General features: G+C 51.9%; 1 protein-coding gene and 1 long non-coding RNA gene across 5 annotated transcripts; one reads left to right on the top strand and one right to left on the bottom strand.

Annotated features, from left to right (window-relative positions):
- Positions 1–346: 346 nt before the first annotated feature.
- SIT1 (signaling threshold regulating transmembrane adaptor 1) lies at positions 347–2,545 on the bottom strand. The gene is made up of 5 exons (XM_029060980.1): positions 2,279–2,545; positions 1,562–1,697; positions 1,325–1,383; positions 1,148–1,209; positions 347–927 (listed from the first exon to the last, which is right to left on the bottom strand). Exons 1-5 carry the CDS (start codon positions 2,505–2,507, stop codon positions 658–660), a joined length of 756 nt encoding a protein of 251 aa, XP_028916813.1. The 5' UTR covers positions 2,508–2,545; the 3' UTR covers positions 347–657.
- A 426-nt stretch (positions 2,546–2,971) lies between these two features.
- Positions 2,972–6,747, top strand: LOC114810207. 4 transcript variants are annotated; one of them, XR_003757936.1, is made up of 4 exons: positions 2,972–3,463; positions 4,017–4,137; positions 6,060–6,267; positions 6,718–6,747. It is a non-coding gene; the product is annotated as an uncharacterized LOC114810207 (long non-coding RNA). The 4 variants fall into 4 exon arrangements; XR_003757937.1 differs by lacking the exon at positions 6,718–6,747 and having other exon boundaries at positions 6,063–6,660; XR_003757935.1 differs by lacking the exon at positions 6,718–6,747 and having other exon boundaries at positions 6,060–6,660.
- Positions 6,748–12,045: the final 5,298 nt, after the last annotated feature.

The raw sequence follows: 12,045 nt of genomic DNA, 5'->3' as shown, positions 1-12,045 counted from the left end.
CAAGCAGGTCGAGTTGGACCGGGTCCCTGTTCCTTGTGGGGCTCACGGTCTCAATCCCCATTTTACCGATGAAGGAACTGAGGCACAGAGGAGTGAAGTAACATGCCCTAGGTCACACAGCAGACAAGTGGGGGAGCCGGGACTAGAACCCCCAGTGTACGGACTCCCAGCCCATTCTCCGTCCACCTCACCGCGGTCACAGTTGGCGGTGAGACGGGAGAGCGGGCACCCAGGGAATGTGAGGTGAGGAGTGGGTGGGGAGGAGGAAGCCCGTGGGCTCCCACCCCATCCCTGCATTCATCCCCACACCGCATCCCCCCGCCAACACTCACACCCAAACACTTAGTCCGTGGAGAAGGACCAACATCTTTATTGGAAGGGAAACCTTTAGGGGAAAGACCAGTTCCCATTGCCTTGGCGAGCTGATCCCTGCCCCAGGGCAGAGGGCTGGACTGGCAGCGGTGTCTCCCCGCCCCCTCCACCCAACCCCTCCGCCAAAGACCGCATCCTCCGAGCCCCGTACCCCGTCGTCTCCCCTCAACGGTCTCCCCGTCGGTCCCAGGCCCAGTGACCTGACCGTCCGGCTGTCCTGGGCCAGGCAGGCCGGGGCCTCGGGGCGTTCTGGCAGCGAGCGGAGCCGGTTGGGCCCAGCCGGCCTCAGCCCTCCCTGGGAAGTCCACAGTGACTGTTAGCATAGTCCTGGTCTGGGAAGGCGGTGCAGCGCTTCTGGGAATCCACGGAGGCATAGAGCTCCGGCTCCCGGGGCGCCCGCGGGTCCGTGGCCGGCTCCAGGGTGGGCCCCATCACAACGTCCGAATACTGCAGGGCCGGAGCCGGCGAAGGGCCGGCGGTGGGAGCTGAAGCTGGGGCCGGGCCGGCCAAGGACTGCCCCCGAAGGCTGGCGTAGCACAGGAGCTCCTCCCCAGCCTGGAGGAGGGGGAAACGGGTCAGCGGGATGCGTAGGGGAGACCCCCTCTATAGGACTGTCGTCTCCCATCCATTTAGTACTGCGCTCCGAACACGATAGGCCCTGATGGATTGATTGACTCCCCTCCCCTTCTCCCGTCCCTCAGTCCCACCCAGCTCTCATGTTTTCCCAACCCCCTCTGCCGGGCCCTTCTGCCCTCCCCACCGGGGGGTCGCTCACCCGTTCTTTGCGGTTGGTCTGGGGTTCCTGAAGGTTGGAATCGGGCTCCTTGGGCAGCCGTCCTGAGAAAGATGGCGGGACAAGCGGCCTCTCACCCTCCTACCCCTGCTCCCCTCCCCGCTGTCCCTCACCCGTCTCCCGGTTCAGCGAGTCCTCCCCAGCCTCTGGGCCCCTCACCCGTCTGCAGATATGGCAGATTCCCGTACAGCGGCACCTCCTCTGCAAAGCCCGGGACTCTGCAACAGAAATTTGGGTGGAGCGGGGGAAGGGGGTGATTTCCCGGACCACCGGCAGGGAGGCCTGGTTGGGCTGGCGGGGAGTCCTAATTGTCCATACGGGGCAGGGCCCGTGACCAGGTTTTCCAGACTCTCCCCACATTTCCGATCTCTGGAGCCCCCCTTCAGACTCACTCACCTTCCTGGCTCGGGGGTACCCTCTCTGCAGTCCTTCACCCAGCGGGCTAGATGGCCGATGAGGGAGAGAAGAAACAGCAGCGCCATGACCCCAAACAGCCCCCATAGCACCCAGGCCTCCTTCAGGCAAGGGATCCCTGCAGGGACAGGCCAAGGTTAGGGGACTGACAGGCCAGGGAGAATGGGCTGCGCCGCTGGATTCCTCCCCGTCTCTAGCCTTCTGTCCCCGTAACCTCACCGCCCAACTCTGCCCTAGTTCTCAATCTTCAGCTGCCTCCCAGGCCCACGCTTTCCCTTCAGATCTCTCCCCAAGCCTCCCAGTCCCAGGTCCCAGTCTACGTCCGCCCTCTTCCTCTCCACCCAGAGCCCAAGGTGCTCCCTTCCAAGGTGCTCCCTGAAGCCTCCAGCTCCCTTCCCCGGCTCAGCCTCCGCCCCCCTCCCTGGGTTCAGCCTCCCACTCCCACCCGGGACTCAACCTCCAATTTCCTCACCGACCCCAGCCTCCCTCTCCCTCCCTGGTCTCGGTCTTTAGCCCCGAGAACCCTTTCTGCTCTTCCTCTGTCGCCTGACCTTTGGGTCTCGTTACTCCCTGGGGTCCCTGGGATCACCCCCACCCGGACTACTCCCACCTTGCCATTTCCCAGCCATCGGGATGGCAAAGACCACACCCCACCCATTCGCTCGCAGAGCTAGAGCCCCCCATGACACACCATCTTACCTGCGATGAGGAAACAGTTGCTACTGCTGTTGCCGGAGGAGGACGTAGTTGTTAGCCGTGGATGATGTGTCTCCATTCCTCCGTCGTCGTCGGTCAAGCTGAAGCCATCTAGGGCGAGAGCCTGGCCGTGGCTGGTGGGGTTTAACCTGGCCCACTCTGGGATCGACCTTGCCCCCTCAGCCCTGCGCCCCAGGAACCCCACCCGCCCCCAGCTCCTCCAGCTCAGCATTAACCCGGAGATGGCAGCCAGCAAACCGCAGGGGCTTCCGGGGCAGAGGGGGAGACGGGGGAGGGGACCAGAGGGGAGGGAGAGGAGAGGCTCCAGGAAATGGGGGAGGGGAAGGAGGTGGGATGTAGGGAGAGAAGAGAGAAGAATGAGGCAGGGGAGAGAGTCTAGGCCCAGGGAAGGATTTCCCTCGACGCCCCCGTGCTCTGTCACTGAGAGGTGAAGTGATGACTTCAAGGGTTCCTAGCTCTACGGAGCTCGGAGAAGCAGCGTGGTTCAGCGGAAAGAGCACGGGCCTGGGAGTCGGAGGTCGTGAGTTGAGTTCTAATCCCGGCTGCGCCGCTTGTCTGCCGTGTGACCTTGGGCAAGCCACTTAATCCTCATTTTACAGAGGAGGGAACCGAGGCCCAGAGAAGTTAAGACTGAGAGCCCCACCAGGGACAACCTGCTTGCCTTGTATCTACCCCAGTGCTTTAGAACAGTGCTCGGCGCCCAGGGAGCGCTCAACAAATACCATTATTATGATGATTATTATAGCAGAGCCCTGGCTGGAGGAAGGGACGCAGGAGGAGGAGGCAGAGCTTCTGCTCCAGACACGCTGACAGCGTGTGGGAGAGGTCAGACGCTCACGCTTGCACAACTACACGTATGTACACACGTAGTCTGGACTGGGCAGCGAGGGGTGGAGAGGCAGAGGAGGAAACCCAGCTCCTGCCCTTTGGAGTCTGACAGCGTCAGGGCAGAGCAAGAATACACAGAGCGAAGGCCGGGGTGGAGGGGGCGGCCGATGAGCCGCGTTCTCCTCCTTCCTGTGGATCTGGTGACCCTGGGCCAGTGGATCCCCTGTTGTGTGTTTGGAGGCGGAGGAGCTGAACTGGCAGAAATCTGTGAGCTGGCCATTCTCAAATTCATCAAAGAGTGACATCTGGCAGGAGCAACAGATCGACTCCTCTGTTTTGGTAAGGCCCCTTCCAACTCCTCAAAGCTCCAGTCGCTTCCTAGCTCCGGCTTCTGGGTCCCGAGACCAGTCTGGGGAAGGTTGAGGTTTTAAGGCAGATGGAGATGGGGAATTAGAGGGTCGGGGGGCAATAGTACTTTTTTTTATATTTGTTAAGCACTTGCTATATGTCAAACACTGTTCTAAGCCCTGGTAGAGATACAAGTTAACTAGGTCACTCACAGTCCCTGTCCCACATAGGGCTCACAGGCTAAGTAGGAGGGAGAACGGATATCCCCATTTTAATAGTTGAAGAGACCGAGACACAGAGAAGTTAAGTGACCTGCCCAAGGTCACGTAGCAAGCAATTGGCAGAACTGGGATTAAAACCCAGGTCCTTTTGTCTCCCTGGCCTGGTGCCTACACGAGGCCTTGCTTCTCAGTCAGCCCCAAGGCCCTAGTCTTGAAGGACAAATTGCGGGAAAGGAGAGAAGAGGTCATTTTTCAGAAAAAAAAAAAATCCTTCAAACTTTTCTCTTAATAATCCAAAATTCCAGTAACCCTTTTTTCCGTAGCATTTTGCAAGCTGCGAGTCAGAAACCCTGACGGCTTGTAAGGTGCAACACAGCAGGATTCTCTGAAGAATACAGCGGCCCAGGAGCGAACTCACCCCAGAAGCCACAGGGGTGCAGTCACGTGAGAATGCTTCTTTTTTTCAAAAAAACTCAGGGGCGGGACTGAGCTCCGTGCTTCTGGGTGGCCCAGTGACGAGTCCGCCGCTGATGAACCAAGATTCTAGGCAGCCCGTTCTGCGGCCCAGTCGAAGGGAGCTGCAAGGCTCAGCCAGGGTAGAAAGGAGAGGGGCTCAGAGGAGCAGAGGAGGCTGCGATGGGAGGGAAGAAAGGAAGAAGAAGGGCCTGAGCCTTCCCAGCCCTTCATCTAATCCATGGTGACAAGAATAATAATAATGTTATTTGTTAAGTGCTTACAACATTTAGTCACTGTATTAAGCGGTGAGGTGGAAACAAGCAAATGGGGTTGGACACAGTCCCTGCCCTTCGTGGTGCTCACAGTCTCAATCCCCATTTTGCAGATGAGGTAACTGAAGCACAGAGAAGTGAAGTGACTTCTCCAAGGTCACACGATAGACAAGAGTCAGGGCCGGGACAAGGCTGGCACTTCCCCCTGGGTCCCCTTGGCGACTCGGGCCCCAGGCCTCGGTTCTCTACGGAGCTCAGAGCATATCGTCCCTCACCTTCCAGGTTTCTTTCAAACCAGATGATTCTTCTGCACCTGCAAGGGACAGGCCCAGTCGTGGGCCCTTTTCAGAGATGGCAGGGAAGCTGGAGCAGAGCTTAACGGGACAGGGAGGAGTGGGGCTGCCCTCCTCCCCTCCCCCAGGGCAGATATCACTCTCCCTCTCCCCAGCTGGAGCCTGTTTGAATCCAAAGTGGATTCCCTTGAGGGACCAGAGAATCACCATGAAGTAGACTGTCTCTATCTGTTGCCGATTTGTACATTCCAAGCGCTTAGTACAGTGCTCTGCACATAGTAAGCGCTCAATAAATATTATTGAATGAATGAGTAGTTCCATGTCTTGCTACAGGACTATCAATCAGTGTGTCTGATGAGTTTTGTTCGTTTGTTTTGTAATGGTATTTGTTAAGCGCTTACTGAGTTTTCATTCCTCGTCCTCCTCCCACAGACTATAATTGATGGACGGGGTGAGAGAGCATAGAATGTAAGAAGTGGCATGGCCTAATGCAAAGAGCACAGGCCTGGGAGTCAGAGGACCTGGGTTCCAATCCTGGCAGAGCCAGTTATCTGCGGTGTGACCTTGGGCAAGTCTGTCTCAGTTACCGCATCTCAGTTTCTCTGTCTCAGTTCCCTCATCGGTAAAACGCAGATAAAACTGAGGCTCACATGTGGGCTGTGAACTCCATGCGGGACACGGTCTGTGTCCAACCGGCTTATTCTGTAATAATAATAATAATGCTCGTATTTGTTAAGCACTTACTATGTGCGAAGCACTGTACCAAGCACTGGGGGGGGGATACAGGTGATCAGGTTGTCCCTCGTGGAGCTCACAGTCTTAATCCCCATTTTACAGATGAGGGAAATGAGGCATAGAGAAGTTCAAGTGACTCGCCCAAAGTCACACAGCTGACAGGTGGGGAACTGGGATTAGAACCCATGACCTCTGACTCCTAAGCCCGTGCTCTTTTCCACTGAGCCATGCTGCTTCTCTTTGTATCTACCCCGGAGCTTAGTAGATTGCCTGACACAGAGTAAGTGCTTAACAAATCCCATTTTTTACAAAAAGAAAGCAGAGTCAGAGAGGGGAAAACACTGGCAAGAGGGAGGGAATCAGTGTTTTTCTTTCATTCATCCTTCCTTTTCTTTCTGTTTCATTTTGTACTTTGTACGTGCAGTCAGTAAAAAGCAAAACTTTGGATTTGTAGGAAGGTTGGGGGCAGGGTCTTTCTTCCCTTCCCGTGTGGCCCCTAAAGGGTGGCCACTCGTCCAAGAGTGCTAACGGGTCATCTGGGTTGCAGCTGGCCCACGTCCAGTCTGTTACTCAGATGGAACCAGGCGTGTTTATGTTTCTCGATTTTCAGCAGAAGACCTCCCGTGCCACTGTTCCGCTACTGCTCCTGTATTCTGCCAGTCCTTCGTGGAAATGGGGTTCACACAGACTTGGGAAAGGAGTACAACGGTTCTGGACCAAGCGAGGGAGATCGCCGGTCCCGCAGAGAAGCCCTCTGGGATCAGGGAAATTCAGACTGACTCCCACAAAATGCACCTGGGACTTGCTCATGTTACCCTGTGAGCAAAAACTTGTAAACCGTTTCATTGAATCAATCAGGCGTCCCGGGCTGATGATAAGTCAAAAGAAAATGGAGGTGATATATCAGCCTGCACTATTTAAGCCATTCACACAACCAAACATTCATTTTGGCAGGCCAGAGGTTAAAACCTCTGACAGGATTCTGCTACACAGGCAGCACACCGATCAACAACAGAATGATAGACAAGGAAATAGAAAATAGTCAAACAGTTGACAGGAGACTGTCAGTCAGAATGGGTTGGCAAAAATGATATCAGGCTGAAAACCAAACTGAGTGTCTACAGGGCTGAAGTGTTGTCCAACCAATAATAATGTTGGTATTTGTTAAGCGCTTACTATGTGCCGAGCACTGTTCTAAGCGCTGGGGTAGACATAGGGGAATCAGGTTGTCCCACGTGGGGCTCACAGTCTTAATCCCCATTTTACAGATGAGGGAACTGAGGCACGGAGAAGTTAAGTGACTTGCCCACAGTCACACAGCCGACAAGTGGCAGAGCTGGGATTCGAACTCATGAGCCCTGACTCCAAAGCCCGTGCTCTTTCCACTGAGCCACGCTGCTTCCGGCTGGGAGACTTGGACCTTAAACGGGCCCCCACACCTGGCTTCCAGAGCAGTCCCTTCCGACTGCATCATTTTACGGACCCTACTCAACATCAGATGGTAAGACAAGATCACAGACAATGAAATTCTGGAATATAACAAATATCACAATCCTTATTATTGTTAGGAGTTTGTCTAAGCGCTTACTATGTGCCAAGCACCGTATTAAGCACTGGAATAGATATAAGCTTATCAGGCCAGACACGGTCCCTATCCTAAGCTCGATGCGGGCAGGAGATATGTCTGTTTATTGTTATTTTGTACTCTCCCAAACACTTAATACAATGATCTGCACACAACTGAGTATTCAGTAATATGACTGACTCCCTGACTGGCACTGGGCTCACAGTCCAAGAGAAGGCAAAACGTACTAATCTTCATTTTCAGAGGAGGAAACTGAGGAACAGAGAAGTAAAATGAAGATAAGTAAAGTGCAAGTCATTTTACTTGCACAAGGTCACACAACAGGCGAGTGGCATAGCCAGTGTTAGGACTGTCAAAGAAGGCTTCATGGACTCCGCATTGCGTTCAAGCAGGTATGTCAGGGACAAGTCTATTTTTGCTAGCACTAGTAAGGAGTGGTGGTTGATGGACAGAGTTTCTTCTACTAGTCAAGGCCAAATCAGCTCCACACAATTCAGAGTTTATTTATACGCCGTTGGTATAACATCTGAGCCACGCAAGTGATCGGAGAGCACAATATAAGATATATGCTCTAAGACAAGCAGCAAAAAATTTCTGCTTGGGGTGATTGCTCAGCCCTACCTGAAACTCCTCATTATAGGGTATATTACATATACCACTCTCTCAGGCTCCTAAAAAGGCCAGGAGTCCCGACCTTGCTAAGGGTGGAACGTCTCCATTCTGTCTCAAGATCTTGAAGTGCTAAACTCTCTAGTAAGGCAGACATCTGGATAGGATAAACAAAGAAGGGGAGGATACGTGATGTAAATGGCGGCTTGGCCAGACAAAATGAAGTCTAGCCCTTAAAGGCCTGGTATTCCGTCCCTTGGTATTCTCCCACTCCTAGGGGCTCTCGTCACTGGAATTACTTTTGTTCACTTAAAGAAGTTGATTAGGAGGCAAACAAGCAGGACTAGAAGCAAAGCAGCTCAGAGGAAACAGTCTGAAAAGAAAGGGCAAATGTAATATCTTGATCACTGTGCTTCCACAGAACCCAGGCCTATGATAATAATAATAATAATAATAATAATGGCGGTGGCAGTTAATTGCTTACTACGTGCCGAGCACTGTACTAAGTGCCAGGGTAGATACAAGATAATCAGGTTGGACATAGTCCCTGTTACATGAAGCTCACAGTCTAGGCCACAACTACTTCTACTAGCATTGAAACTTCGCTCACCGTAACACAGCTAGGCTGGGTGAGACTTGCGAAGAGAATGAGTGACAGCTTACTACCCAGACAACTACTATATGGAGAGCTGAATTTGGAAACCGAAAGCAAGGAGGGCAGAGGAAATGTTTACAGGACATGGTAAAGCAAAGCCTCAAACGATGCTACATCCCAGTGAATGCTGGATCCCAACTGAAAACTACGAGCCAACTCCTGCAATGAAGAAAGGAGTGGCTTTATTCGAACCAGAGGTTCTTAAGGAATGAATGAAGAGGCTAAAGAGGATTGGGCCACTGGAAACATTAAGCATGACAATACAACAACAGGTCACTTTTTTTGTGCATTGTGTGGGTCTCTCATTGGCCTTTTCAGCCACACACATACACACGCACTCGCAATGGTGTCATTTTTGCGTGCATATGTACACACATATAACCCATTTTGCACCACGTTGCCTCCTCATCCAGAATTAGTCAGGCCTGTCAGAGGCCTGGAGTCCCTATAATCCAGTCCTGCCCTCCCGAGAGTCCCGGTCCCCCCGTTGCCAGCTGAGGCCTGTCGATGATTTAAGGATCTGCATCCTTTATTCATCCCTCCCTCAGCCCCACAGCTCTTATGTACTTAGCCGTAATTGATTTATTTCTATCAATGTCAGTCTCCCACTTCAGACTGTAAGCTCCTTGTGGGCAGGGAACGTGTCTGCCAACTGTCAGTAAATACAACTGATTGATCGATTTAGCTGCAGGAGTGTGTTTGCATCCTAGGGAATCTGACCCACCCAAGGAACAGGATTCATTCATCATGCTAGCTCCTAACTTCCTGTTAACCAAACTCTTTCTCTATTCGACGGCCTTCCCGTACCTGTCGAGGTTGCTCTTCTTGTCCATCCAGAGCAGCTGCTGTGGATCCAAGATGGAGGTAGACACAGGCTGCCATCACTGGAAAGAAACCTTCTGCAACCCCCAACCCCCAGGGAAAGTCCTTGGGAGGGAAGTTGCTGAATTCAGCTTTTCCCTTATTATGTTTAAATTGTCTTGATGGGCTTTAGCAGGAAGAGCTCCTAGGCTTTTCCCCTATCCCCTTTCCTCCTAATCCCCGTTCTCCTCCTTTCTGTGTCTTTCCTGAGTCTCCCCCATAGAAAAAGGGACTGCTATCTTCAACTGTTTGCTCTCCAGTGGTTTCTTCCCCACTGTTTTCAAACATGACCATGTCTCCCGCATCCTAAAAAACCCTCCCTGGATCAGATGGCTCCCCTCCAATTATCACTCTGTCTCCCTCCTAACATTCCTCTCCAAATTGCTCAAGTGAGCTGTCAACACATGCTGTCTCAAGTTCCTCTCCTTCAAGTTTCTCCTTGATCCCCTCCAATCTGGCTTCTGTCCCCTTCACTCCAAAGAAATCTTCCTCTCAGTGTTCACCAATGATCCTCTTCTTGCCAAGTCTCTACCCCATCCTAATTCTTCTCAAACATACAGCTGCTTTCAACACTGTCAGCCAACTGCTTCTCCTGGAAACATTATCCAACCTTGGTTTCACTGATTCTGCCCTCTCCTGGCTCTCCTCCTATCTCTCTGCCACTCATTTTCAGTAGCTTTCATGGGCTCCTCCTCTGCCTCTCAACCCCTATCTGTGGGGGTCCCTCAAGGTTCACTTCTGGATCCCCTTCTATTCTCCATCTACACCCACTCCCTTGGAGAACTCATTCACTCACATGCCTTCAACTACCACCTCTTTGCAGATGAAACCCAGATCTACAACTCCAGCCCTAACCTCTCTCCCTCTCTACAGCCTCACATTTCCTCCCGTCACCTCAAACTTAATATATCTAAAAGATAAGTTCTTATCTTCCCACCCAAATCCTGTCCACTTTCCTATCACTGTAGACCGCACCACCATCCGAGAACTCATTCTCTCCCATGGCTTCAACTTCTATCTCTACCCTGATCAGTCTCCCTCTCTACAGTCTTGCATTTCCTTCTGCCTTCAAGACATCTCTACTTGGATGTCCTCCTGCTACCTAAAGCTTAACGCGTCCAAAACAGAACTCCTTATCTTCCCACTCAAACTCTGTCCTCCCCCTGAGTGAAGGGCTTGGAGTGAAGGGCTCTCTGTTAACAACCTAGGGACTTTCAGGGGAGCTGGATCCTGAGACCTAGGAATTGATTCTGCTGGAGGCAGGCTGTTGGCTGTCTGTTTGCCCTTATCTCCCCCAAACCCGCTCCCCTCTCAGTCCCCTTGCTGTCCCAAACACTCGGAACACTTGTTTCAGCCAGAAGCCTAGTAGGAAAGGGAGACTGGGAATCCCAAAGAGTGACAGCCCTGAATTGGGACGGTGGAGGGAAAAAGAGCTTGGAAAGAGAGGGCAGTGTCTGGGAGGCAGAAGGACATATGACACTGTAGAGCCAAAGAAGAGTCAGGGATGAAGAAATAAAGTTGTAAAGCTAGCGGCATAGAGATGGTAATTGAAAGCAGATTCGTGGCTCAGCTCATTCAATCGGTGGTATTTATTCAGCGCTTACTATGTGCAGAGCACTGCACTAGGGAGAGTACAATACAACAGAATTAGACACGATCCCAGCCTGTAATGAGTTTACAGTCTAGAGATGGAGAGAGAAGGAGAAATGAGAGGTGGAGAAGATGGGGAACCAGCAAAAGAAACGGAGAAAGAATGGTCAGAGGGAGAGGGAGAAACCCACAGAATCCTGTGTCCTTCCCAAGGCTTGGTTGTGATATGCAGGATTCTCCGGATTCACCCATCCTCCCTCTCCAAACCATTCCTACTACTGGCCTAAGCCTGAGTGGGGGGCGGGACCTGCGGAGGGGGTGAGGCCTATGAGCTCACAGTGGGCAGGAATGTGTATGTTTGATGTTATATTGTACTCTCCCAAGTGCGTAGTACAGTGCTTTGCACAGAGTAAGGGCTCAATAAATATTGATTGAATAAATGAATGAATCAATCAGTGCTATTTATTGAGTGTTTTCTACGTGCAGGGGACTGGACCGATTACTTGGGAGAGTACAGTGCAGCAGAATTAGCTGATACGTGGGTTCCCTCTCCCTTCTAAATCATTTAATGCACTCAGATCTGTGAACTTTAGACATCTGACATTGACCCCACCCTCAACCCCACAGCACTTATGTACATATCTTTAAGTTATATATTATAAATTACTTATTTCTATTAACCTCTGTCTCCTCCTCTAGACTCCAAGCTCGTTGTGGGCAGGGAATGTGTCCGTTAACTCTCGTATAGCACTTTCCCAAGCACTTAGTACAATGTTCAGCACATAGTAAGCTCTCAACACCATTGATTGATGGATTGATGGATGGCATTTCCCAGGGTTGCTTATGGCTTTGTCCGGGTCGGGGCCAGACTGGCTACCCAGTTGACACTTTAGGGATTCCTGTTCACTTGAGGGCCACTGTGTCACTGGGGCCTCTTTTTCCTGTGGATTTTTTTTTATGGTATTGGTTAAGCACTCACTATGTGCCAGTATATCAAGCACTAGCGTAGATACGAGATCATCAGGATGGACATAGTCCCTATCCCACACAGGGCTTAAACAGAGACTTAAACCACATTATATAGTTGAGGGAACTGAGGCACAAGTTTAAGTGACTTACCTAAGGTCACAGAACTGGAATTAGAACCCAGGACCTCTGATTCCCGGTCCTGCGCTTTTCTCACAAGGCCATACTGTTTCACAACATCGCCAAGATCCACCCTTTCCTCTCCATCCAAACCACTACCTTGTTAGTACAATCATTCATCCTATCCCGATTGGATTATTGCATCAGCAT

This window comes from Ornithorhynchus anatinus, chromosome 3, assembly GCF_004115215.2.
Source record: "Ornithorhynchus anatinus isolate Pmale09 chromosome 3, mOrnAna1.pri.v4, whole genome shotgun sequence".
Taxonomy (NCBI): domain Eukaryota; kingdom Metazoa; phylum Chordata; class Mammalia; order Monotremata; family Ornithorhynchidae; genus Ornithorhynchus; species Ornithorhynchus anatinus.
This window is presented reverse-complemented; position numbering and strand designations above follow the sequence as displayed.

What these genes read in the sequence shown, in the direction of transcription:
- SIT1 (XM_029060980.1), bottom strand. Translation starts at nt 2,507, where the DNA reads ATGCTGAGCTGGAGGAGCTGGGGGCGGGTGGGGTTCCTGGGGCGCAGG. An exon ending in CAACTGTTTCCTCATCGCAG is followed by an intron (nt 1,698 to 2,278) that starts GTAAGATGGTGT and finishes CTGTCCCTGCAG; the next exon opens with GGATCCCTTGCCTGAAGGAG. An exon ending in TCTGCCATATCTGCAGACGG is followed by an intron (nt 1,210 to 1,324) that starts GTGAGGGGCCCA and finishes CATCTTTCTCAG; the next exon opens with GACGGCTGCCCAAGGAGCCC.